This window comes from Haemaphysalis longicornis, unplaced genomic scaffold (assembly GCF_048455015.1).
Source record: "Haemaphysalis longicornis isolate Haplotype H1 unplaced genomic scaffold, Haemaphysalis longicornis Haplotype H1 scaffold_3, whole genome shotgun sequence".
Lineage (NCBI taxonomy): Eukaryota > Metazoa > Arthropoda > Arachnida > Ixodida > Ixodidae > Haemaphysalis > Haemaphysalis longicornis.
This window is the reverse complement of record NW_027526335.1, coordinates 15,639,975-15,667,730: the sequence shown is the minus strand read 5'-3', so window position 1 is coordinate 15,667,730 and position 27,756 is coordinate 15,639,975. Positions and strand designations below refer to the sequence as shown.

The window sequence follows — 27,756 nt, the reverse complement described above, 5'->3', positions numbered from 1 at the left end:
GCAGGCGGGCGACCCCAAGGACACGGTGCGCAAAGGGGTGCACGACATCCTGCGCCGCATTTACCGGGTCTTCCCCGGCTTCAAGGCGTTCAACTACCTCATGCACGGCCTCTCTTCCAAGAACGCCCGCCAGAGGGCAGGTGGGCCTCCCCCTTCCACTTCTCTCCTGTCTGCCGACGCCTTGTGGGGTTTCTACGAGCTGGAAAAAGCGGCCCAGGTCTATGCAACCGTGTTTACACCACACCGCACAAAACTTCAGGGTACATAAGGCAGCGTAATGAAGGGGTAATTTAAGGGCCTTGTTAAGACATGACCGAGTGCTATGTTTTGGGTATTGCTAAGCAGGAAGCAGTACTCATTAAAGGGACACTGAAGTGAATTTGTCAAGCTCCCGTTTTTGCTTGCACTGCGTAGACTGGCTCAAATGAGCACACTTTTCATCGTTTATTCGGTTGACAAATCGGTAATTATTTTACAAAGCGCGAAAGAACAACTACCATGCGCGGTTTGCGGCGGCCGCGCCAACTAAGCTGTGACGTTGGGAGGAGGGGGCAACCGTGATTGGACGATGCCCAAGGTTAGCAATCAAACAAGTTTCGGTTTCGGTTCTGTAAAACATGTTTGACATCCGATGGCGTCGTTGGATGGGCATTCTCAATATCCCAGTAATCGTAGTACCGCGCTTCTGCCATGTTGGCGGCTGTAAAATGCATAATATAAGCCTCCCAGGACGGCTTGGAATCGTAGCATTCAATAGCCGAGGCCTACGCAGTGCATGAACGCCCCCCGCGTCCCCGCAGACGCACAAATGCATGCGCTTTTCCCCCATATTTGGAGCTTGCCTCACTCATGCCTGTATCGTAAAATGCGTGTTCGCACCAGGCCAAGGGTCTGTTGATTCTGGCCTGTGCCCACTGCCCGCAAGCAGTTGGTGCTTATGGCAACAGCACGCCAACGAGAACTCGCTAGCGCGCCACTGCCAGCCTGCACGAGTTCTGCGGACTAGTTCGTGGAGCAGTGAACGTTGCGGCCCCAAAAAAGGTGAACTCAGTATAGAAGACATCGGCGAAAAACGAAAAAGTTACCTTATTGGGGAAAAAAAAAAAAAAAAAAAAAAAAAGAGCTTGTACTCGCGGAGATTCGAACTTGTGACGGGCAAAACATTTGCACTGAAATATCTAGCGCTCCAGACCACGCGGCCACGGGCGAGAACGCTGCAGGCAATGAAAATATAAGGTATATAATCTATAACCAGTTTACACTTTTATTTAGTTTTAGTATTGCAAGCAGCTTAGGTGACTATTTGTTGTATTGCACTCGTGCAGTAAGCGTCCCCCGGGTTTCCACAATAGCTCACGTCTAGCAATTGCATTTCTTAGACGGAAAAGCGTTCGCAGATGCGTAGTCGTGCTGCTGACCGCTGTGCTTGTTCGCCCAGCGCAAAAAAGTGCTTCCCGCACCCTAGTTTACGCTGTACGGTAAAAATGTCAGCTGATTTTATTTCCTTAGTACCTATATTGACTTTGCTGACTCTTCTACCCCTTCAAGAGGCCTTATATTTTCCTACTGGCGTACCAGTCAGCGAAGCGTCGCATGTGCGCTTGTGCAGCGCTTGAGCGACCTTGACCTGGAGCTAGATACAGAGTACAAACTAACGAAGTAAAGAAAGGCACATTCTTCCATTCACAAACGTGTTGTGGCTTAGTTTCAACTGATCGAGCGAATTGCCATGACCCGTCGGCGGCCAGTGGACTAAACGTTGGGCCAACTGACTCGATCGTGGAAGGTCGGGGAGCCGTGCAATAGCTCAGCCAATTGCGAGCTCGGCTCCTCCCGACGTCACACGAAAACGCCACAGAAAATGGGTGAGCGTAAAGAGAGGACAGCATTTTCGAATGAATTTTTCTACTAAATAAAATCGCGTAAACACGCCCAGAGTGGTCAAAACATGGCCTGGGGACTCCGGACTACAATTTGCGCTAGTAATCCCGCAATATTTACATATCACTTCAGTGTCCCTTTAACTCTTTCGCTGCCGCTGGAAAATTGACTAATTTTAGGGGTCCAAGAAAACATTTTTTTTCCTGCTTAAAGAATTGGTTAGGCACTAATTGTAGGAGCACAAAATGCAGATTATTTAACGGCCTTTCCTATAAAACCAGTTTTTAAAGGTTTTTATATATCATAGTTGTGAAAAAAAAAATATCAAAATCAAAATTTTTGTCAAGTTGTCGGAAAAATGATAAAGGAGTTGTGTATATCAAACCACCGGTAGTAGAAAAAAATCAGAATATACATTTTGTAGGAAAACATTTCAAAAACACGCCCTAGAAAAAATGTCGACTTGCGCGGAACAGTTTGTCAGATATAAAAAAAAATGTTAGCATGCACGGTGCTCTGTGATGCGGTGAAGCCCAACCTCCAATTCAAAATGTGCAATTTCGGGTGGTTTCCTGGAAAAAATCTGGCGGTTTGTCATTATCAGAGGCACCAATTTGCCCCCACATAGCGTAAAAACATCTTGTCAATGGTTGACTTTGCATTTACAGCGAGCACAATATTTGGGACAAGCACGCGATGCGGAAAACGGAACGCCGTGGCTGACGCTTGTTGTCGTTCACGGTCAGTTATCTCTCAAAACGTAAAGCTGAGCTTTATTATCATCTTATTACTCGCAATTGTGGCCTTGCTCGCAAAAATGAGGTACGATGAGCTAGAATCGTGCCCTGCGATCTTTGGCCGAGTAGCAGTTGCGCGCTGAAAAAGATCAGCACAATGAGCCTCCTCTATTGCAGCGCCACCTAACATTTTTCAAATGAAACAGTACAAAAACTTATCAGACTCCGTCCGAATAGACAGTTCAACTAAGCAGCAACATTAGACACCCGGATATACCCTCGCATGGAAACGAAACTGGAAGGCGAACAGCTGGCAGTGTAAGGCCGGTTTGAAGCACTGTCCTCAGCGGAACAGATATCTGGGACTGGGTGTAACCTTTTGACTTGCATGTGAAGTTCTTGTCGCAGAAATCGGGTTGGGGGGGGGGAAATCAGGAGCGGCGTGCTTTGTTCGAGGATCAGTAGCGGACGCTTCAGGCGCCATGGCAGGTACCCTTGAAGTTGGGTAACTGCGTAGTAGCGCTAAATATGAATTTCGCTATGCAGAAACGAAACTGAAACTGTTGTAAACTGTTTGCAAATGGTCCTGGGGTAAGTAGAACTACCACCGAACTTAGAACAACGTGCGCAAAGGCAATAAAACTGCCTAAAATCATAAAGTAGCTTTGCAACCAGGCACTGCTTGACATTTTCAGCCGATTTCTGGGATTATTACTGTCAGAGCACGAACCTGACGATTGAAAATCGTTTGCTAGTTCCCCATTCACGCCCTGATAGCAAAAAACAAGCGCTGGTGCAGAGTAATTACGAGTTGCAGGCATTCTTCGTTGGTAGCCGTGACGCGCAATGACCCCGCCCCTTTTCCACAGTCAGGTGATTCAAAAGCGTGTCGAAAATCTCCTTTGCAAAAATGAAAACAAAACTGATTTTTTAAGGCCAATTTCTGATCTAACTCCGAACAGCTTTACTTGTTCGAGAAACGCCTGGAACGCTATGAAAAGGCGCTTCCAAAAGTATCGATCAAATTGATCGATTTTGATAGGCGCGGTAGCGAAAGAGTTAAGGAATGGTAGGCAGATAAAATACTGTTCAAGACGTCAGCTCCTGTGTATAGTGCAGAGCAGCGGCAGCTGTTGGGCCCTTCAGCCGCTTCTGCTCCTTTCGCCTAAAAATTCGGGATTCGCCAGCAAACCAGGGCACCCTGCGGAGCACAAAGTGCGTGCCAGTGTTCAATAAAACTCCCGACACATTCACTTTCACATTCACTGCATTTTAGGAAGTGCATAGGTGTCGTTGGACCCTTTTTTGTTTGTTTTATTTCTGGTACTAAAGCCTGGCTCTCCTGTCTCTGGACGCCTTTTATTCGAGAGAAAGGGATTGGAGGATGTTTACAAAAAGAGGGTGTGGATTAAAGAGGTGCACGCAACTTTCTTGCAGTTCTTTTGCCTTCCCTTTGTCCACGGTCTTTTTGTACACGCACTGGTGACCTACAACATGCCAACTTACAGAGCACATCCATGTAATGTAATGCTGTATTCGGGTGGTCACTCTGATACTCCGACTCGGAGTACGCCGATGCGCCGCTTCCCCCGATCCGAGCAAGAGTCACCGCTCCCCAGCCGAACGTGTACCCGATCTTGGAGTAGCACGCGACCGTGGCGACGCGGCGCGGCCAAAACGGCAACTGCAAACAGCCAGGTCGGCCAAGGCAACGTTACTAGATAGGTTGGCCAAGGTGTCTCAACAAATGGCGGCCTCCGTATCGGACGCGTTAGCTCCAAGCCAAAGTTCTCCGACATCAGCCGAGCGCCTGTTATTCGCAATGATTGAAGGTAAGAATAGGTGTGCACAACCTTGCGAACGTATTCGTTCGGCGAACAGTTCGGCGAACTTCGCAGCGTAAACGTGCGAGTCGTCGTCGTCTGCTGTCCTCCTCGGCGTCGATTTCGAGCTGCAGAAGTAGCGGAGACGGCTCCCCTACACTCAACAGGCTTCTCCGTTTCGACATGATGCGGGGAATAGCACGAGAAGCAAAATCGTCGAAACACTCCCACAACTAACCGCTGTCGAGGCCTCAGCACAGAAAGGGAGGATTCAGCGAACGCCACCGACTGGGCAGGCGAGCGGGGCGAGCCAGAGGCGAGCTGCGGCGGCTGGGGTCACGTGACCCAATCGCCTCCGGATTTCGGCGGCACTCCAACTTCGGAGTCAGAGCAGTCGGAGGTGCTCGGAGTGGAGTACGACGCTCTGAGACGACCAACCGAACATACGTCGAGCGCTCGATTTCGACCACCCGAACACGGAGTCGCTTTTCGGAGTGCTCTAGAGCGCTCTAAAACGACCACCCGAATACAGCATAAGAATGGGTGCTACCCTAACAGGCCCGCAGTCATAAACGTGCCAGCAGGGCCAGACTTGGCTATTCAGTTTGCGTCGGGGTGCTGTCCTTCTCCTAGTAATGGTGCTAGTTCTGGCCCCCCTCACCTTGACTTGGTCGTGTGGTGACCCGCCCTCCCCTGCCCACCCGCCCACCAGAGTGCCTGGAGGAGCTGGGCCACCTCTTTGAGGTGCTCGGTCTTCCCGTGTCCGAACCCACCCCGCCCGTGCTGCTCAAGGAGGTGGCTCGGCACATCTCGGACAGGGACAACGCCGTGAGGAACGCGGCGCTCAACTGCGTGGTGCAGGCCTACTTCCGCGAGGAGGAGCGCATCTACAAGCATATCGGTCAGGTGAGCAGGCTGCCATACCTAAATCTACAGAGCTGTGCGGCGGTTGAGTGGGTTTGCACTGAAGGGAAGTCAGTCGGACAAAGGACCACTAAAGCAGGAAGGCAAGTCGGCCTGTACTGGTGGATTGAAGCTCCGGGAACGAATATGTACCACTCGCTACGGCAGCAGCTGTTTATGTACTAACTCATCGCAAATGTGCAAAAATGCACATTGCCGGACCGCGAGTTTTTTGGCGCGACGATTTCTGACTTCCCAAGTTGTAAAGGGTGAAACAAAAGGGTCAGGGCTTACCGTAACATTTCTCTGAATCGAAATAAAGGACTTTTGGTAGCTTATGCTGAGCAGGTGTTTTTAGGAAGATGCAAATTGTAGCTACTAAGCATTCTGGAACAGATGGTCTTCCTGTTACTACAGGTTACCTCTGGTGGCAAGCCCTGTGTCAGTTTTTAGCTTCAGTAAAATGTTGTGCCTTGGGGTACCAGTGCAGTCAAAAGATTTATGCATTGCTGCCAGCAAGTATATATACCATGACTAGTGGTAAAAATCCAATGTTGTTATTGCACTTGGCTTCACTCTAGGCCAACCATCAACTTTACTTGTTTAGATTTCTGCCGTGTGTGTATCATGGCCCTTCTCCTAGGTGTCTGCCCTGCATGGGAACGGTTGGCTGTGGCACGCTTACTGGGGTTCACTTCTTGCAGTCTACGACGTGCTTAGGGAAAAAGGGGGCAGAATACTGGCTTCAATTGTTTAATTGTAAACAAACAGTGCATTGTGAAAAGGTGGTAGTTTTAGGTTACAATGCAAAGTTCTCCATCCCTTAGTGGCTCTTTCAGTGGGTGTTTTTAGAGCTGTTTGGTTTTCTTGCAAAGCGCCCTCAGTTTGTTGAGAGAGCGGTACAATTAGCCTCGCAGAGGAGGAGCGACAGACAAATGCACTTACACAGAGGGAGGGAAGTGCACTCGCTTGACCAATTTTAGTGCTCTCTTCATTAGCTGCCTTGTGCCAACTGACCCAACAAAATTATACTGCCTGTCAGCTCAAAGGCACTGCAGGCAGAGCTCGGCAGGTTTTACTGGCTTCCTCGGTTTTCTTATAACATTGTTCAGCTGCCTAGATTTGTATAACTCTGGAAGTTGGGCAGACCTCAAAAGCAAAACTTTACCCTAGCCCCTGTTCGAAGCATGCCCCTTGCGTGTTCGATCGATATGGGCTGCGGCCTTCCGAGTGATTGAGACGTCGCTCGGTGGCCGTTGCAGCTGTCGGACAAGGACAAGTCCCTGCTGGAGGAGCGCATCAAGCGGGCCTCGCGCAACCGCCGCATGCCCATCCTGCCCGACGAGGAGCCTGCTCCCCCTGCAGCCCCCACCAAGAGCACGCTGCCCCCGCCACGCCCACAGTCGGCCATCTTCGCCTCCTCCGTGGATCCGGAGGATGAACTGGAGGAGGCAGCGGTGGTGCACAGGTGATGAGTTTCTGCACAGTTGCTTCCTTCGGGGATCAAAGACTTAAAAAAATTCTCCACAAACTCAGGGGCATGTGACAGCATTAGTGACAACTAGACTGCATTGTTGCGGTCTGGTGGCAGAAGCGAGCACCTGAAAGCCTAAGACACGTAACCCTCGTGTAAACAGGAAAATGGTTGCCTCCTGCGATGGGGTGCCAGTGGAATGAGCGGTTGAAACGGTGTCGCTTGCCCTGTGTGCCTGGCAGGCGGTCCAAGAGCGGTGTGGGAGCCCGCCCGCGGTCACTGTGCGTGAACCTCGGTTCAGACCTGGAGAAGATGCTGGAGCAAGCCACGTCTGCCCCTCCCATGGTGTCGGGCCTCCAGGATGTGGACACGGACGACATCTTCGCCGAGCCCACCTTCCGGCTGCCCTCCAGGCAAGTGTCCAGCGGGGAGAAAAGCGTGCTGGGGAAACCTCGCGTGTAAGCGACCCAACTTCGTTGTGCCTACCTATACTGCAAGCAAGCTCCGTATACTTCCTTCGGGAAATATGAAACTTTGGAGCCTTGTTCGAATGACTACCCGCTGCGGTGGCTCAGTGGCTAAGGCGTTCTGATGCTGAGCACGAGGACCCAGGTTTGATTTCTGGCCACAGCAGCCGCTTTTCTGGTGGAGGCGAAAAGCAAAAACGCACGTGTGTCGAGATTTCAGCGCACATTAAAGATCCCCAGGTGGTCACAATTAATCCGGAGCCCTCCACTACGACGCGCCTCATCGCCTGCGTTGCGTCCGGCGGCGTGTTAAACCCTACAATCAATCAATCAATCAATCTTGTACGAATGACTGTCTGCCCCCACTTTCTGCCACCCTAGCATAGGCTGTTCCTTCTCTTCTGTACATTTGTCCATTACATTGCATCAGGAGAGCTTCTGACTAGCAAACTGGTTATCTGGTTTGAAAATATACAGCTACGGAGCATACATCTGGGTGAGCAGGTAATGGTTCATGGCTTAGTAAAAAAAGTACTCATCCGGTTGCTTCTTTTCTTCTGCCACGCCAAATTTGTTCATTATATCCGAAGTTCGTTGTAAGTGTAATAAGAGTTTTCTGCAAATGCGGCATGCATACAGTGAGCGCACTGACGCGGCCGCGGACGTCGCCTGGACAGTGCACGGCAATAACAGTGTACTGGCTGCAGCCATGAAACGACGTTCATGCTCACCTGCCGTAATGAAATTCCCAGCCTAAAAAGAAGTTAGACAAGTAAACAAATAGCTCACAATATAAGCCTAAATATCCGATGAATTGTCATTGGGGCTGTTGCGGGTCCTGGTCGACAGGTCGGCATTGATCTTGGAGCTCAGAATCTGTCCCTAAAAACTGTAGAGGTTGTCCGCTTAGACAGATCGTGCTTCTTTAACCAGGTTGCAGTGTTTTGCTCCCTGCATAAGATCGTTCACAATGGCCAAGTTTGCGATGTCCGAAGTTGGCCAAGTGAGCGATGCCCAAAGAGAACAACCGATGACACCGCAGTGGCACTCGACGCGTTTCAGTTTCGTGGCACGCGTTTCAGGTTGCTTCTCGGTTGTTTTGTGTACTGTTCTCTTGGCCGAACTGGAGAGGAGAGCGCGAGCGAGCGTGAAGGGGGACTACCGAAATTCGTGCATAGATAATTTTGTGGCCCTACAAAATCTACTCGGGAGAAAGTGACCAAGGAGAATTAAAGTCCTTATGTTGGCGACGGATAAGGGCTGAACGTCCACCCCACCGGGACGTCTTCTCCTTGAGTTAGGTGGGCGAGCTCGTGGTGACCGTAGGCCGGTGCCTTTTGGCAACCTCTTTCGCCCTCTTGACCAGGCGTACCTGTAGGTCCGGGTCGGGGCTGCGAAGCGAGGCCTCCCACCTCTCCTCAGAAGGGATTTCGGGGAAAGGGTCTTGGGGGCATGCCCAGATGATGTGGGCCAGGTTGGCATGAGCGCCACATAAGGGGCACGCTGAGGTTGGGTAAAGGCTGGGGTGGATATGAGTCATAACGGCCGGATTGGAAAAGACTCCCGTCTGGAGTTGGCGCCAGATGTGGCTTTGTTCTAATGTGAGAGAATTCGCTGCCTGAGGATAGATCCGGCGGGAGAGAAGATAATAGGTGGTGATGTCGTGGTAACCGATCAGACGGTCTCGCGCGGACCTGGCTCCGTGGTAGGGATACGGACTCGGCCCGGCCCGGATGGTAAGTCCTCGGGCTAGGTCGTGGGCCGCCTCGTTTCCCTCGCTGAAGCTACAGCTTAGTTATGGGGCTGTTCAGGGTAAAAAGGTTATATCAGCACATCATAAGCATAAAAGGGGTATTTGAAAGCAGAATATACACTTTTATCCACCGGTGTGACATTAATTATTATTAGCTTACTTTGCCCTGCTCCTTGAGGTGAAACAGTCATGCTTTTAGCAATGCCAGAATACCGTAATTACCCGATTCTAACGCGCCCCCAATTCTAACGCGCACCCGATTTTACAGGCAAAAAACCGAAAAAACTCGCACCTCCGTTTGTAACGCGCAAAGAACTTTGCGAGCAAGAAAAACGAATGCGAGAGAAACGGCCCGAAGTAATCTCGCTTATCTCACTCCTCGTCGCTCTCCGAGAGCTTCTTGTCGCCTTCCGCTGACCGCAACATCTCGTCATTGGTGCCGTCAAGCGCGTTCGCGATGCCACACTTCTGAGCGAACGTTCAACCATGTTCGATGGGATCGTGGCCCACGCCTAGCATGCCCATCCCGCGAGCTTCTCCAGAGGCATATAGTTCAGCGCCAACCGCTCGTTGTGAACGCGTGGGAGCCGCTCGTAAGCCGCGGAAGCGGCGCACATTTGTTGCCGCTGCTGACATTACTGTTATCGAGCACGCAAGTGGAATAATTTGACGATTTGTGTGAACGCCGAAAGAAAAGCCTAGCCGCCTAGATCCGAAAAGTTGTTGCTAAAAGCCTTGGCGTCATCTTGAGATGGCGATGGCGATGGGTGGAACGAAATTTCAGCTGTTTTGGCAGTTTCGGTTTCGTATCCGATTCTAACGCGCACGCGATTTTTCGGCCTTATTTTGCGGAAAAAAGGTGCGCGTTAGAATCGGGTAAATACGGTAGACAACATATGCGACATTAAAAATATCAAATTGTAAAGTGCTGCATTTTTAATAATGCGGCTTTTCTAAGTAATTGAACACTTGAATTAAATGCAGTGGAACCCCGATAATACAACTTTCTAGGGACCGCGCGAAAGCGTCGGATGACCAGGGTGTCGTACCATTGGGGTATGGGTCAGTGCCGGCCTAGTAGACAGTCTGATGCGACAGGTCAGCTAAGAACTTATTTAAATACTGTGCTTAGTGCGTTCTCGTGTAATTTGGGGACCCCTAACTAAAACGTTAGGTTTCTAAAAATAAAACGCCTATTTTGTGCCTCCCTCCCCTCCATGGCGTCTGCGCTAGCCCGCCAGCCCTGCGTTTCGCACGCACGAGATAAGGCTGACATGGTCGAGCAAATTGAGAGGGGGAAAGGTGAGAGTGTGGGACTGCCAAGGCCAGGTGAAACGAACGATAGTGCAAGAAAGAAGCGGAGTGACAGCGCGGCTTTGAAAGACACTGACAAGCAGAGAGCTGAGATCAGGGAAATGGGAACAGAAAGCATCGTGAAAGGAAGAAACTTGGGTCGAGCGGGCAAGGAAAGCGGGTGTTCGGTCACCACCATGGGGTTGCGTCGTATGTTTTCTTGTGAAGTTCATTGGCTCTCTGGGAGCCTCATTCATGGTCCACAGGCCACCCAAACTTCGACTTCTCGCTGTTGGCGCGTTGGTGTTGTGCTGCCGTGTAGAGCTGTTGAACGTTAACTCCCGCCCGCCAGTACCCGCTTGCTTGCACCTCTCCACCAAGTGGTGTGGCCTGCTTGGGGACCTTTGCACATCAAGCAGCGTTAAATGGGGGTTAAAGGCCGAAACAAGGCGGCGAAGCAGCGTAAAAGATGGGGAAAAATGCTGGTTTATTGCCATCAGGGTCTGTCGTATGAAGTGGACCGCGTGCACCCGGACGTTGTATAGATGGTATTCGTTGAAAAGTTTAGCGGTCAATTTCTTCGCTTGACAACACTGGAAACGGCCACAGACATGGCCGATGCGCCACGGACATGGACAAGTACCGCCATCCCGCGGAGCCCGACGTAACGAGTGATGGCGCACTCACATGGTTGCATGGAGAAGAGGGGTGCCTGATCTGGGGGCCGTGCGCACAACGTCGCCAAGCAACAGACGCTTGGCCACAGCTATGGCGGCGAACTCGCATGGTTGCCTACATGCATTCCACGCCATTGAATACCGGCCATAATCGGGGTTTGTTTCTATGGGGACTTTCTATGCATTGTTTCTATGGGAGCTTTGCTGGGACCACGGTCGTCCATCGTAAGAAGCGAATTGTCGTAATCCCGGGGGATATATCAGTGGGGTTCCACTGTATTTTGTAGTTCCAGACTTTGTGCACGAACTAGTTCAGAGCCAGGGCAAAAGTTTCTCGAAGCAAGCTAGGTGACGGTTTATTGCACACACCCTCCCCCCCTCCCGCCCCTCCCTTACAATCCCCGATGCGCACGTGCACCACGATTGTAATTTTTAAGTGACCTTGCTATGTTTAGCCACTTCGCTTTTACAGTTAAATTTCACTTCACGTACATCAGTTGTTATTACTCACGTGCAATAGCAGTTGCTCTCGCTATCCGCTGCCCAAACTCGTTGTGGCAGTGCAGTGCGCTCCGGAACATCTGGTGAGTTCGCAGTTGTATTCCTGAAGCTCGTGAGCCCTCTGTGAAACAGCAGCAACTCGGGGTTTTATAACATCGCAATGAATCCAAAAGTTTACTTCACGAACCCAGATTGTTGACTCGCGCTATGTTTCCCACTCAAAGACGAACCACAGCAAAGCCGCAGGTACATTTTCGAAGTGTCTTTTTAGCCGTGCACTTCCTGTAATTTGGCGCACATCTCGAGCATTATCGCCGTGATAACGATAACTTCACCGTACAGAACTCCAACAGACGAAAAACGCTACACGGGAGCCAAGCCGACTGCGAAACCAAAGAAAACATTGGTGAAATGCACTGCGTGTGAACTGAGCAAAAACTGAATTGCCCGGCGGCCGTCTTGTTGCCATGGCGACACCCAGTCAGGAGAGCCGTTTCAGCAAACGCGGCCGGATAGCCAGCCATGTGTTAGAATCTATCAGTTGCTTCGTTTCACTGTCTCTCTTTTTCTGCCGTTTGTGGGTTTGTGTGTGATTGACAATGAAAGATGCGACCAGAAAGCAGAAGTTGGAGACTCGGTCGATCTCGCTATAACAAAATGGCAGCGCCGGTGGCGTCGCTCCAGAGATGCAGCGTTCCGAAAATTGCCATGTTTCATTTTGTGGAAATGTTTTGTCACCTCAGCTGACATAAGTATTTTTTTTTTTTTTTTTGGCACTTCGCAATGTTTTTGATGGGGAAACTTTGGAAACGCATCGCATAATAAACGTGCAGTCTGAAAATGTGATTTTCGAAAAAATGATTTTTCTGTCACTTTTCGTCATCTGATCCTCGCGTCCCCCTTAAAGTGCACTTACTGGCACACCTGTGTGTAATCTCTGCCTATAAGAAGCAACAGATGAGTCTTGCTGATTGGAAAGGGCCGATCCTTTGTATATAGGAAGGATTATCATAGAAGCTTTGGAGAGAGTGGGTTAATTGAGCACGACGAAGAATTTAAAGCCGCTCAATAGGCAAGGACGAAAAAAGAAAGGGAACACCAGTAATCTAGATCATATACCCTGCAAAGTACTTGAGTATGAAGCTTCATTTCCCTTTCACTCATCATCCTGACTTGAACAAATGGTTTTTGCCACCACTGATGGCGTGAGGCAGAGAGTGATGCAGATGCAGACGCAGATCTGCATCCCGATGCCACATCTGCATCGGGATGCAGATGTGGCGCTGTGACTAACTCCCTAGCACAGTCATTGCTTCCTGCTTCAAGTGCATGGTTGATTTTTACTTCAAAGCATCTCGCGAAAACTTTCTGCATGGCATCTTGTGCCTTGCCTCTTGCCACTTTGAGGGGAAGACCATGAGAGGTGATGCTGATCCCTCCCCTGCGTGTGCTCTCTGCAGGCGTTCAGCAGACAAGGGTGCCAGCCCCCCCAGCCAGCAGGTGCGCCGGCTGCCGGTCGAGGCCGACTCCCTGAACATCCTCATGTCGCGACTCACTGCGCACGAGATCCCCGTCGTGATGGACGCCCTGGCCCAGGTGCGTGCCTCTCTTTGGCCACCGACTGAGTGTGCAACAGGCACCTCCTGCCTGCTCAGCCTTCTGCTCGTCCACGGGTGAATTGTCAGCACGTAAACGAGGTTCATGTGAGCCAGGGCGGTGGCACCACAGTAACATAAGAATGTACAGGTTTTAAAAACCTTTTGCAGTGGTATACCCCGATAATATGGCTTTCAAGGGACTGCACGAAATCATTGTATGACCGGGTTGTCATATGATCGAGGTACAGGTAAATGCTAGCCTAGTAGATGGTCTCGCGTGACAGGTGGGCTGAGAACTTATTAAACTACTATATGTAGCGCGTTCCCATGTAATTTGTAACCCTATAGCTAAAATCCCAAGTTTGTGGCCCCCTCCCTTCTACTGCGCCTGCGCTAACCCAGAGTTGCTTGATATGAGTTGCAAAACTTCCCATAGGCCCCATGCATCAAAAGTGGCCCTACGATTGTCCCACTATTTTGGATTTTTTCCGTACAGTGGCCCCATCTGTTGGTGACAAAAACTATACGTGGTTGGCCGCTCAACAATTTGGGTGAAAAACGGTATTTGGGTGCTTATGGGAGTTTGTTGTGCCGAAGACGCCCAAGGTGCTCAACCACGAGAGCGTTCTATATGCATTTGAATCAATATAGTTCAACCTCGATACAACGAACCTCAATTTACCGAAGTTCGCGATGTAACGAATTTTTTCAAGTTTTCTATCAAAATTTTGCTAAATGCATGTATTTTTATCTCGATTTTACGAAGTAATTTTGTGTGTGGCGCTTTCGATTTAACGAAGTCATGGCAAGAAAGGAAGAAAGCCCACAATCAAACATGGCAATAACTAAGCTTGTAAACATCGCAACTCCGACTAAAAGTTCACTTCGCGAACCGCTACCGCAAGCGCACACATCGTGTGTCACTTTTCGGGGTCTGGCGACGGTAGAGTCCCGCGCACAATGAAGCGTTCTGTGACCTCGCCTTTTGAGCCGCACATCTTCCTGTGATCTGGCTCGTGATCTCGGGCATTCTTATCACGATAACGTGCGTGTTGAATAGCACAGACTGAACAGAAACTGCGAAGCAGCAAAAGTGAACTTAAAACACGCAGTACGGAGTCGACGGAGTTCACGCGACCGCCATTTTGCATTGCCGCCACAACACCCAATCAGGAGGGTCGTTTTAGCGCGCCCCGACTGGAGGGCCAATTGCGCTTCAGCATGTATTTCTAGCTTCGTTTGTACGTCGTTTCTTTTCTGCCGTTTGTGCGTTTGTGAATGAACCAAGATAAGAGACGAACGGAACCGGAAAGACGATCGCTCGGCCGATCTAACAATATCAAAACTGCCGCTCCCGGTGGCACTGTTGCGGAGATACAGCGCTCCGAAAATTGCTGATTTTTCACCATTGTGCGCTCATATTTTGTCACTGCGCCTGGCAAAATTATTTTTTTATGCCACTTTGCGACGCTTTTCAGCGGGAAAACTTTGCAGACCCACGAAACATAAAAGCCGAATATGTGGCTTTTAAAAAAACGATGTTTTGGTCATTTTTCCGAAGCTGAAGGCTGCATCCCCCCTTAAGTATTAAAAGGCTAAAATGGAAGAAAAGCGGTGAAATCTGCAGTTGACAACAATTAAAAGCGATGAAGCAGAAAAGAAGCTGCTCAAACCGCTAGCGGTCATGGACGGTTTAATAGTGCGGCCACCATTTTGACGTCTCCATCGTTGCCTAGTCCAGCGCCCTCTATGCTTAGGCTGCCGAAGCCTACTTCATGCTTTTTTTTTCTACGCGTCCTTGCTCATGGTGCTGCTGCTCTAGGTTGTGCTCGCTGATAACCACATTAATATTTTGTTCGTGCATCATTAGGTGAGTTGTAAGCAGCATGAGCACTCCAAGGGAAAGAAAAGTGTTCCGAACAAGAGCCTGAGCAAGTGTCGGTGAAACTGACGGCCACTGAAGTGATGGATGCCATCGACGTTCTGCGGAGGCACGCAGGCGCACGCGAATGTTAGAGCAAGCCTTGTTAGCGCTGTCAGCATACGGGTGTCACGTAAAGCCCACCCTGGTCAAGTAACGCCAAGCACTGCTTACAGACTTCTTCACTACGGCTTGAATGTCGAGTGCTGGTGGCAATAAATAGCTCTTTGAACGTCATCTTCGTTTCACCCGTGTTCATTAGACAGCTGTGATGCGGAGAAATCTGTTTCTTTAGGGCTCAGTAGGCATTAAAGTAATTGCTTAATCGAATTTGGCAGGAAGATATTTAATGTAAGCTTCCCGTTTTAGCGGAAGCACGTAATCGCTGCTCCACACAGTGAAGCACTCTGCGTGCGCTCCGCTTAACTCTCAATTATTGCTTTTTCTCAAGTGTTGTGGTTGCATCACCCGCCCATACTGCAAAGCCTTTGTACATGAAAAAAGTCTTGCAAAAGTTTCATAGCACCCTTCCGCTATTGGCCCGCCACACCCATCAACGCCGCGCCTAAGCCTACTACTGAACGGACGAAAAGAGGCGAACTTCACCCCGGCGAGGTGCTGGTTCGAAATTACATGGGGCATGGACGCGGGTTCAATTTACTAACAGCGGTGTTTGGTAGTGACCAAAATGGGGAAAAAAAAAAAAAAAAGGTTCTGCTATCATATTTAATGAGGCGTAGCGGAAAAAGCACCGGTTTATGACGACACATGAACTATACCCGGTTACAACTCAAGAACGGCACCGCCACATGTAGTGTATCACTCCGCCAAAGCGCCGGACCCGTGACGTCAGTGCGCGCGTTTTGAAAGGGGTTTGCTATGAATGCGTGATATCGTCTGCCTTGTCTCACGCAGTTTGCTTGTCGTCACTGCAGTCGTTTGTAAGCATATTAAGTCCAAAAAATCACGGGAACGGCTCACACCATGTTCAAAATATTCCCAGTAACGCCCTACTTGCACCGCGCGGAGAAACATCCGGCTACGGTGATAAGGCACAGCGGCAACTTCCGGTGCCGTTCTTAAGTTGTCACCAAGTATATCATCGGCTATCCGAATTCCATATCCAAGTGTTGAAACTCTTAATTCACACAATTTTCGTGGCCAGTTTTAGTACAAATTTCGCTTTAAGTGGAGAGGTAACTACATAGCAGTTGTTTCTGGGTGGTGGCCAAGGTTTTGAAACCTTAATAACTGGTTAAATAAACTGTAAAATCGAAACCTCGATTTTACGAAATTCTTGATTCAATGAAATTTCTGCCCCCGAAGTATGACTTCATTATATCAAGGTTTAACTGTAATAGTAAAAAAAAATGCAACCGTGTGGTCAGCAAGATGTGTTGTCACCTGCGCATTTTCGTCTGCTGCGCGTCATCTGTGGTCTTCCGGTGGCAAAAAAAATAAAAAATTCACTGCGATGGCTTTATGCAAGCTTGACAAGATTATTTAGAGCCACTTCTTGATCAGCTACTGGATTAGTTTTGGCATATAGTGTGATGTAGGCCGAGCGACAACTGCAAATTTAGTACTTTAGGAGGGACCTATGTTGTGCCGGAGTGCCCACACAAGCGCCAATCGGTCGAGGCAGTTGTGCAGACGCAGAAACAATCGCGACAAGAAACTGCAGTTAAGAAAGAAAGCAATGGATAACTTTGGAAAGTACAAAAATAAAAAAGTTATCCACCTATAAGTAAAGTTTACCCTTAAATTGTCTAGTGGCCGCGGTGGCACCACCGTACGCATGATCCGAAGCTGGGGGGAATCCAGGTGCGGGCCGTTTTTTGAGGTGGAGTTTCGCAACTGCCTACATTGAAGAGCTCTGGCACTACCCCGACAGCCCTGTGGCTTGCAGGCGCGAGATAAGCTGGGAAGGCCAAAGCGTCCGAGCACATTGACATGGCGAAAAGGCGAGAGTGTGAAACTGCCAAGGCCAAGTGATACAAGCAACAGTACAAAGTGGCAGTGGTAAAAAGGCGGGAAAAAAGGAACAAAGCAGCAACGTGGCCTTGAAAGCACTGATAAGCAGAGAGCAGAGAGAGTGGGAGAGAGAGCGTTGTGAACTTTGATTGAGCGGGGGAGGAAAGCGGGTGTTCTATGGGGAAAGGGTTGTGTTCTCTTTGTTGGCTCCATGGGAGCTTCAAACTCGCGGTCCATTGGCCACCTGGACTTCGACTTCTCGCAGTTGGTGCATTGGCATTCTGCTGCCGCATATGGCCATTGAAGGTTACCGTATTTATTCGAATTTAAGCCGATAGTTTTTTTGAAATACTGATATATCAAACTCCAGGGTCGGCTTGGATTCGAGGATTTTGAAACACGCGCCAATTTCCAAGTGAAATTGAGGGAAGTGGCGCGCAGCTAGCGCCACCCACAGAGGAAAGTATTGCAGCCAATACTAGACGAGCCAGTAGCCACTTAAGCGATGCCGCCATTTTGAACTGTGCGGATAGTGGCCTGCGTGCGGTGTGGCGTTTGGTTTTGACCAACGTTACTCTAGTAACGTTTTTGACAGCGCAATGGCACCAAACAAGCGGTGCCATTATATTGCCGCTTTTAAAAGAAAAGTTGTTTTAGCCGCGGAGTTGTCGTCGAACGATCAAGCCGGGCGGGACTTTGGCGTGGATGAAAAAAAAAAAGTCCGCCGTTGGAAGACGCAACGGGAGAGGATATTTGTGTGCGCCGCAACGAGGATGGCATTTACAGGACCACGAGAAGGCCGTACCACGAAATGAAGATGGCATTGGCTGACTTCGTTCGGACGCAGCGAGCAGCTGCCCTTCCAGTAACGACGGAAGTGCTCCACGTGAAAGCAAGGGAGCTTTCAAGGGAACGAGGCTTATCGCGGGCACACTTCAAAGCCAGTAGGGGCTGGCTACAGAAATTCATGAAGCACTTCGGCTTTAGCCTCAGTCGTCAAACCTCAATTGCCCAGAAGTTGCCCGGTGATTTTGAAGAGAAACTGATTGAGTTCCAGCACTGCATCTTCATGTTCAATAAACGTGTTTTCTTTTTGTGAACGCTGACCTCGCCTTTTTGTTCGGCCTATATTCGAGGCAATTTTTTTTTTTTTTTTTTTTTTTTTTTTTCGTGGCTTCGGACTTTCGGGGCCGGCCTAGGTTCGAATAAATACGGTAACTCCCGGCCTGCATCTGTTCAGCAAGTAATCGGGACTGCCTGCGAACCTTTGCACATCAAGCAACATCAAACGGGCTTAAAAATAAAGTTTGGGACGAGGCGGCGAAGCTGTGTAAAAGACAGGAAAAATGCCGGTTTATCCCCGCCAGGGTCCGTCATATGAAGCGGACTGCGTGCACCCAAGCATTGTATAATCAGGCTTAAGAATGCCTTCTTCCTATGGGGAGCTTGCTGGGACCATGGTGATCCGTCGTAAGAAGAGGGTTGTCGTAAGACTGAGGGATGTATCATTGGGGTTCCACTGTATTTCGTTTATTTTGGGTGGGTTTCAAATAATAGACAGCATAGGGAGACGTCTAGTTGGACACCTTTATAGTCCTTGGCTACCCGCCGCGGTGGCTCAGTGGCTACGGCGTTGCGTTGCTGAGCTCCTGAGGAGGATGCGGGTTCGATTCCCAGCCGCGGCGGCCGCTTTTCTGATGGAGGTGAAAAGCGAAAACGCCTGGGTGTACCAGATTTCGGCGCACGTTAAAGAACCCCAGGTGGTCAAAATTAATCCGGAGCCCTCCACTACAGTGCACCTCATCGCCTGCATTGCGTGAGCACTTAGAACCCTACAATCAATCAAATCAGCTATATAGTCGTTGGCTAAAGTATGAGAAGTGAAAGGAAGCTGTACAAGCGTGCGTGTTCCTCACGGTCGCTTGCCCTTGGTGCCCCAGGTGGAGGAGCTGTTGGACACGGACGGGGGCTCCACGCTGCTGGGCCTTGCTGACCAGCTGGTCAACATGCTCACTGTGCAGTACAGGCTGCTGCACACCAAGCATCTGGCCGACGATCACGTGGCCCGGGCAGAAGTCATCGAGCTGTACCGCCGGCTGACCAATGTGCTCCTCAAGGTGTGCGCTCTTCCATTGTGCCAGTCGACCTGCCCCCGGTGGTGGCTCTCAGCGCAGCACACTGCCACAGTTGTGGGAAGGGGCTGAAGTAATGTGGGTGCTCTGAAGTGATGGGAGGGCCTTTACGGAGGGGGGCTTTACAAAGGGAGCCGTGCCCAACACCGGTGCAACGTAGGCAGTGCGCTGACGTTGTCGGTGACCGTTGGAGGTGTGACGAGCGAGCGTGCCCCTTGACCCAGGTGTTTGACGGGAACCGGCCCACCCTGGGCCGCCGAGTGACCCGGGACATCCTGCGGGAGCTGCTCTCCCAGCTGCTGATGGTGCTGTTGGACAAGCGGCTGGCGGAGCTCTGCAACGGGCCCCAGCTGCAGCGCTCCACCAACGTGCTTGCCCTGAACATCATCCGTCACGGGAATCCCACATGCGTGCTCGGGTGAGCAGACGGGGGGGACAGTCTAATGTGACTGGGAGGAGGGGCGCCACACTCTAACACACGGTCTGCTCTGCGCAGGGCCCTCATCAAGCACCTGCACGACTGCCTCGGCAACATGGGCGGCCAGACGTCGGAGAAGTACATCGAGCTCGTGCTCAAGGTGAGGGCCCTTGCTGGCGGCCGCTCAGTCGGGGTTTGGTCTGAGCAACGTAACAGAATCCACTCCCACGCTCTTCAAATTGTGACCTTGAAGGAACAACTACAAACACAACGCACATTGTTGTCTCATTAAGACTGAGCTGGCATTTGAAAATTTGCTGGGCTGAATCTCGGCTCCTAAAAGTGCTGTTCTTGAAAAAAGAGCGGTTGGTGCTGCGAGGCAAGTGCTGTGCCAAACTATGCCAGTGTTGTGCCCAATGGGCTTTTTATTTATTTGCTTGTTTGCTTGCTTGCTTGCTTGCTTGCTTATTTATTTTTTTTTTTTTATATATACCCTTATGGCTCATAGGGAATTATTGATGGGAGTAATACAATTTGTTTACATACCGTAAAATCCCGAGCAAGCGCCCCTACCCGGACAAGCGCCCCCCCCTCCATTCTCGAGTGATTTGAAATTTGCGCCAAATCCCGAGCAAGCGCCCCCTGCCTTTTTTTAACCTTTTCCGGCGCTTCATTCATTTTCACAAAACCTCTTACCTAGTTGTTTAGTATTTTCTTTTCTTTTTTTGCTAAATATTTGCGTGTTAAATTATAGAATGATGCAATTTTTTGGAAAAATAAACTGTTTGGGCTTACGTATGTCTCGTGCAGTATCCGTTCCCCATGCGTAGCCAGCACACGACCGAAGCCGAAGCTGGCCGAAACGTGAGCCAGCCGGAGCCAGCATAGCTGCTGTCAGTCGCCATTTGCCATTATCGAAAAACGTGTGGACTGTCCCACGTGTGCGGGACGTAAGCGAGAAGGATGCATTCGTACACAGTGAAAAAAAAGGTTGAGGTTGTAGAATGGCATCGACCATGGAGGAAAAAAAAGCTTTTCTTTCCTCCATGGCATCGACAAACCGGCCGAAACGTGCACGCGACTGCGCGGCATTTCGGGATCGACCGGAAGAGAGTGCGCGAATGGGACAAGAACTTTGAAACCGTACTACAGCGCAGCTACGGAAAAGGAAAATCACAACGGAAGCTAAGCAACGGTGCGCCTGTATTCAGTGAAGAACTAGACGACGCTCTTTTTGAATTTTTCAAGAGTGGGAGGAGTGCCGGTCGTGCCGTCAGCAACAGGCTGTTGGCTGAAGAGTCCAGAAAAATCGCGGACAACCTGAAGCTCAGGCACTTCGCAGCATCGTCGCAATACATCAAGAGGTGGAAATAAAGTTATTTTTTTTCTCAGCGAGTGTTTTACGTCCATATTGAGTTCCGGTCCGCTACCGTAAAAACTTTCGCGGGATAGGTATTGGGGGAGGGGGGAGGGGGCGCTTGCTCGGGATAATACGCCGCCATTTTGAATTTCGGTCGACGACCGAGCAAGGGCCCCCCTCAAAAATTCCTCAAATTATCTGTTACCACAGGGGGGGCGCTTGCTCGAGATTTTACGGTAGGTAAATGAAAATACAAAACACACGCAAGCAGTCGTGGTAAAAAAATTTCCACAAACGTACAAGTCGAGTTTAACAGGATGGAAAGTGGGCAAGTTGGTGTTGATTCATCTTGGAAACAAGTGCGGAAAATATGTTGACCAATAAAGAAAATACGCAGGATGATGCGCGTCATCCTGCGTATTTCTTTTCGTGGTCAACATCTTTTCCGCGCCTATTTCCGAGATGTACAAATCACTTGTGGCATAACAAGTGTGGACAACATTCACATCACGTGGATTTGAGTAAATAAAAATTAACATTATATATTTGTCACATTGGTACAAACAAAGAAAGCATTCATAACACAAACCTAATGAAATACACAATATTGGGAACAAAAACACTAGGCAAACAAGTTGTGTAAACTTAGCACGTCGTGTAGTAGTTGGTAAGTAGCTTCTTCAATTGGCCAACTTTGCTGACAAGCATCAGGGAAGACTGTAGTTTGTTCCTGCTCCAATGATGTTTTAGGGATAAATAAATTGAAGACGCAGTATGACATTTAGGATCGCCAACTTTTCGCAAATGATCTATCCAGGATTAATTGTAACTTGGTGGCATGAATAATGCATTTTTAAGTGGAGTGTTAAGCTCGTATATTTTGAAGAAAAGGCACATATGTGCAAAATCTTCCTGCTAAATAAAAGGGGTGTTAGTGATAGCGAGTTTCTCGCGAGCATTGCGCTGGATGACCGCTCATAGTTGTAAGAATGAAACAGGCTGCGTGGTTTTGTACAGCTTCAAGGGCACGTATTCGAGTTTAGTGGGATTTAGTGACTTGCAGTGGAGTCTTGCTGATACAATTCTGGGTGATACGAATTTCAGAGAAGTCCTGGCGAAATTGCATTGCTTCCAATGGGAAAAATTTTAACTGTTATGAACGGACCTGCGCAGCCCAGCGGATGATACGAATGATCCGGAGAGGCGCCCGACTGCCGAGTGAGAAGACGATGGCGACGTACGGGCTCTCTCCCTTCTTTGTCGTTCTTCCTCCAGGAACGGCCGGGCTGTTGTTTTCTGCTAGCAAAAATTCACCGCGCATGCCATAGGCGCGAAAGCACCCGCACGCTGTGCGCGGCGCGGCCAGCGGCGGCTTCGGTCGCGAAGTGGTGCGGGGCACTCGGGCAACCGCTTCTAACCACTCTTTAAATGTCGCTCAAGGCGCACACAAAGTTGCTTATGCGGTAAAGGATCCTATGATGTGGGCGAAAACGGTACTATAAAACATCATCTGCACCGTTAGTGAAAGCACCCATGAAATATCTGCTGGGGTGTTAAGCCTAAACATCTCGGGTGGAGCCAGCTGGCTGTCTCAAGTGCTTCGAAACTGTGGTGCTTTGCGCATCATTTTTCTGACCGAGGCCGAAGCCACCGCGGGCGCAAAATCGTCGACGCAAGTGTGAAAGTCGCACGCACAACGCCAATGTGCACAAATCGCGTGCAAAAACGTAGCATGTGGTTCCCGCCTTAACTGTTGCAGCGTGTGGGGAGCTTTGGCACCGTGAGTGAGGAGAGTGCGAAGTTTTACATGCTCCAGAAAGAACTGCTCAGTGATATGGAGGTTAGGAAAAAAAAAGGGGGGCAAGAAACATCACGGATTTCTTCGCGTGGAAGTAAAAAAGAAATAAACATTTTTTAGGGCTCAATTTTTTGGTCTGTGTTGGTTCATACGAATTTTGGATGCTACGAATATTTTTCACGGTCCCACGAGATTATCATCATCGAGATTCTACTGTATACAAAAGAAGTGGAATAGATACGGAAGTTTTTGAAAAGTTTCGTTTGATATACCTGAGCATGTGGCTAGCATTGGCAGTGATATTAGCGCAAGTCAAATTAAGGGTGATCTTCCACTGTGAACACCAGTTGGATACCGTGTTAAGATATCTCTTGCAGCAACGAAAGATCATTAGTGCTTTATATTTCACAGTATAGGACACAATCACTGGCAGAAGGTTTATTGAGGCTGTTAGGTTTCCAGGCAAATCATTAATATAAATAAGGAACAAAAGAGGGGCAAGCTCAGAACCCTGGGGTACACCAGAGGTTACATGAACTTTTTAAGAGTTATGGCCGCTAACATGCACATGTCGAAAGGGATTAGTCAAAAAACACTCAATCCGCATTAATACATTATGGTCAGTGTTAAGACAACTTAATTTGTGCATAAGCAATTGGCGAGACACTTTGTCGAATGCCTTGCAAAAATCTAAAAATATACAATCAACTTCAGAAGCCAGGTCAAGTACAGAATGAATGTCGTTCATGTATGTTACTATACTCGGTGACAACTTAAGAACGGCACCAGCAGTTGCCGCTGTGCCTTATCACCGTAGCCGGATGTTTCTCCGTGCGGCGCAAGTAGAGCGTTACTGGGAATATTTTGAACATGGCGTGAGCCGTTCCCGTGATTTTTTGGACTTAATATGCTTATAAACGACTCCAGTGACGACAAACAAACTGCGTGAGACAAGGCAGACATCACGCATTCATAGCAAACCCCTTTCAAAACGCGCGAGCATTGACGTCACGGGTCTGGCGCTTTGGCGGAGTGATACACTACATGAGGTGGTGCCGTTCTTGAGTTGTAACCGAATATAGTTGTGTTTCACAGGGAAAGCTTTTTCTAAAGCTATGGTGGACAGGAGTAAAAAATCATTCAAGAAAATTTGCTACATATAAAAATATGACATGTTTCATGATCTTGCAGCAGATGCTCGCTAATGAAATTGGGCGGTAATTACCTGCTGTATGCCGGTAACCGTATTTATGGAGTGGAACCATTTTACCGATTTTTCCAGTAGGGTAGATTTCAGAGTTCGGGTGATTTGTTGCATACCGTATTTACTCGCGTAATCCTCGCACTCGCGTAATTCTCGCACCCCTAATGTGAGCCACCAAAACTTGAATTTTTTTGGTTCCTTGCATAATCCTCGCACCCCCAACTTTGCAGCGGCGAAAGTTGCCTGCTCGCGAAACCCGCATGGTGCACGCGCTCTCCAACGCACACCCTCCCCCGCGCCTCTCTGTTCGGCGGAGAGCGCTGTGTATCCAAGGCCATCCAGGCGTCCTAACAACCTGCATGGCTACTCCCTAACAGGCGCCCTAACACGCTACTCACACTGTCCTTGAGCCGGTCTCGCATATGTTTCGCGTGCGCGCAACTAGACAGTGTTCGCGCAGCCCGCTGTCGTGTCGCCGTCGTGGTCCCGCCGTTGAGCGGCAGCAGTCAGTGAGTCACTCGCGTCAGTGGTGGATAGCTCGCTGCCGTTTTGAAAACTTTTTGATCTAATTGTTTTGTGCTTGGTGCCGCTTCGCCATGTGGAGGAACGCCAGCTACAATGCCGCTTTCAAATTGAAAGCGAAAGAGTACGCGATCGAACACGGCAACCGTGCCGCAGGCAGGCACTTCGGTGTCACCGACTTCAACGTGCGTTACTGGAGCAGGGCATGCACATACGACGACGATATAGGGCGCGCGCCAGAAAGCAAAGGCGGCAATTTCATGATCGCTGATCGATGGGAGACTGTTTACGTTGTAAATAATAAAATAAAAAGAAATAGCTGATGTTGGCAACACTGAGCTTACCTAGACAAAAAACGACCGCTACATTTAGCGAGATTGGCATAAGGCAAATTGGCAACACTGTGCACCGAATTTTTTCTTTTTTTTTTTCCCGCATAATTCCCGCACCCCTAACTTTGCATTGACTTTTCCGAAAAAAAAGTGCGAGGATTATGCGAGTAAATACGGTATTTTTAATATAATGGCTGAAAAGGCCGTCGTGTTTTAATTAAGAATTTTAGCATTGTTGTCTGGACAAATTGGAGATGATAATTTTAGACAGTCAATACTGCTTACTGTTCTGTCAGTCAAAACCAATAGGATCCATAGTCAGTGTCATAGCTGGGGAATGAGGGGTTAGAAGCATAGGAAAACGCCTTCCAAAATGTGTTGTTCAGCGCTTCAGCACAATCATTTTTAGCAGTCTGGTTAGATTGGGAGTCAAAAGGAGATACTGTTGAGTGGTCTGCCTCGTTCACAATTTTGAAAGAGTTTTTTTGGATCGTTTGATAAAAGCGATGGTAAGGTGACATGAATTTTTTCTTTGTGCCTTCAGTCTTTACTGTGCTACAGCTGCACCAAAATTGCACATCAGAAGAGAGGTTTAAAAATGGTGCCCTCTTGAGGAAGAACTGTCAAATGGGCAAGTTTGTGCTGATTGTTTGCGCTTTAACAATGGACAAAGACAAGGAGGACACAGGACGTGCAGTGTCCTGTGCCGTCCTTGGCTCTGCAGCCCCAAGCCTAAGCTAAAGGAGCGCCTTTGCCTGTCTGGCTGTTTGATGCGTAGTGCCTGTGGAAGATGATGTCCTCCTTGGAGAGCTGCATCGACGAGCTGAGCCTGGACGTGGTGCTGCTGGACCTGCACCTGTTCCTGCGCGCCTACCGGGGCTCCTTCTGGGAGGGGCGGCCCTCGGACACGCCCCTGCGCACCGTGCGCACCATCATCTACAAGCTGGCCGCCCTGAAGGGCCCCAAGGTGGGCTTCTTGCCGCCGGCCTCGCTCGGCCGCCGTGCACATCCCGAGCTCCATGAGTGGCCTTGTTTGCGCTGCGCAGCTGCTCACGTATGCGGAGATGGTGCCCGGCCAAGAGGAGTCCTCCCTCGTGAACACCATCACCAAGATGCTCAAGATGCACGCCCGCAAGAGTGCCGACACGGCTGCCAACAAGAGCAACTCCTCCGACGACCCTCGCAGCAAGGTGAGCTCAGCAGGAACAACTGGGCGAGGGCACGAGGGCAGCTGGGCTGTCTGGGGAGGAGGATATGTTTTAAGGGGGGGATGATTTCACATGAAACACAGTGGTGCAATCGCCACAGCTTTTGGGCAAAATGAAGGAGCTACTACTACTACCACCACTGCTACCACTCGGCAGGAACAAGCCAGTTTCACTGCAGTGCCACTTTCTTTGCCCTTGCAGTCCAGACTTGCTGCATTATAGGTGCACTGAAGTGAATTTGTCAAGCTTCTGTTTTTGCTTGCACTGCGTAGACTGGCTCAAATAAACGTACTTTTCATCAATTATCCGGTCAGTAAGGCAGTATTTATTTTATAAAACGCGAAAGAAGAAAAACTGCCACGCGCGGCCTGCAGCGGCCACACCAACTAAAGCAGTGACGTCCATACAAGGTGCTACGTGATTAGACGATGTCCAAGATTAGACGATGTCCAACTTTCCATTTCGGTTCTGTGAAATAAAATGCTTGGCACCCGACGTTATCGTTGGCTGGGCATTCCTGATATCTCGGTAATTGGCATACCGCATTTCTGCCATGTTGTCGGCTGTAAAATGCGTCAGATAAGCCTACCAGAACTGCTTAGAACAGTAACAATCGCTAGCCAAGGCATACACAGTGCAGGGGTGAGACAGCTGCGCATATTGCGCAGATTTGATACAAATTTGTTTTTCTGCACCAGGCTGCTCCAAAAGCTTGAAAATCACAAAAATTACGCCAAACTGCTCTGAAACAGTCTGAGAGCCAAGTATTTTAATGCTCCCATCAGTTTCAGTGGGGAAAAATGCTTACTGATGGCATAATTTTCCAGTACCTCCAAGGTGATGCTGTTTGTAAAAGATTAATGGTTTGATAAATCAATCAAAAACCTGCATAAAATTTTTATCTAAACACCGTAGAGCACAGTAGGCAAGACAAAGGACGAATGGGACACGGACGAGCGCTCGTCCGTGTCCCATTCGTCCTTTGTCTTGCCTACTGCGCTCTACGGTGTTTAGATGGAATACCAACTAGCTCGTACCCATACGTTGATAAAATTTTCCTCGAGATAGTTTTTTTGAAAGTCACTATGTGGGGTTGCACATGATATATTCTGTGCGTTTTTAAAGTTTTCCCATCGAAAACCATTCCAAAGTCCTGTAGAAAAAATACTTACCTGTACTGAGGCGTCAAACAACTTGTGCAGGTTGATGAAAAACGGCAATTTTTGGAAGGCCGTATCTCCGGAACGACATCACTCGGCGGCGCCATCTTGGTGTGGTGAAGATGTTGCAACGGGGCTGCCGGGCGAAGCAGAATATTGCTTGTGGTTCAGGCAGTGTGCTCTTCGCCGATTTCTACCTTGGTTTTAGTTATTGGGGTGGCTCGGTTTAAATTTACTCGTTTCATCTGTTGCGGGAAGTTGCGGGACTCGAAAGACGGGAGTTCATCAAACACAACGTGGTGCTCGCGAATTCGCCGTGTTTTGGCCTTGAGTGTGAGGCTGGTGCGTGCTTGAAGGGAAATTTCGGACTCGTCGCGGTGTTATAAACCGCTGAGTTATTGCTGCCTTTCACAGCAAGCTTGCGAGCAGCAGGAATGGGGTGATCGACGCTGCAGAAGTAGCGGCGCAGGCGCAGTGTCCGATCGCGGGACAGGCTGTTATTTTATGCTAGTAATAGTGGTTCATTTATCTGAAGTGAAATTTAATGCCAAGAGGGAGGTGGCTAAACATACCGACATTACTCAAATAATGATCGCATTGAACGTGCACCTTGGGGATTG

The 27,756-nt window shown here is 49.3% G+C and overlaps 1 protein-coding gene across 1 annotated transcript in view; it reads left to right on the top strand.

The window, feature by feature from the left end:
- Msps (msps cytoskeleton-associated protein 5) overlaps positions 1-27,756 on the top strand; it is an 88,315-nt gene that overhangs the window by 44,628 nt on the left and 15,931 nt on the right. The window contains exons 18-27 of the mRNA XM_077702416.1: positions 5-140; positions 5,154-5,347; positions 6,607-6,812; positions 7,061-7,231; positions 12,970-13,105; positions 18,943-19,119; positions 19,359-19,552; positions 19,631-19,712; positions 25,547-25,735; positions 25,815-25,958. Of these exons, the coding sequence (XP_077558542.1) occupies positions 5-140; positions 5,154-5,347; positions 6,607-6,812; positions 7,061-7,231; positions 12,970-13,105; positions 18,943-19,119; positions 19,359-19,552; positions 19,631-19,712; positions 25,547-25,735; positions 25,815-25,958 (1,629 nt within the window). The remainder of the gene's footprint in view (positions 1-4; positions 141-5,153; positions 5,348-6,606; positions 6,813-7,060; positions 7,232-12,969; positions 13,106-18,942; positions 19,120-19,358; positions 19,553-19,630; positions 19,713-25,546; positions 25,736-25,814; positions 25,959-27,756) is intronic.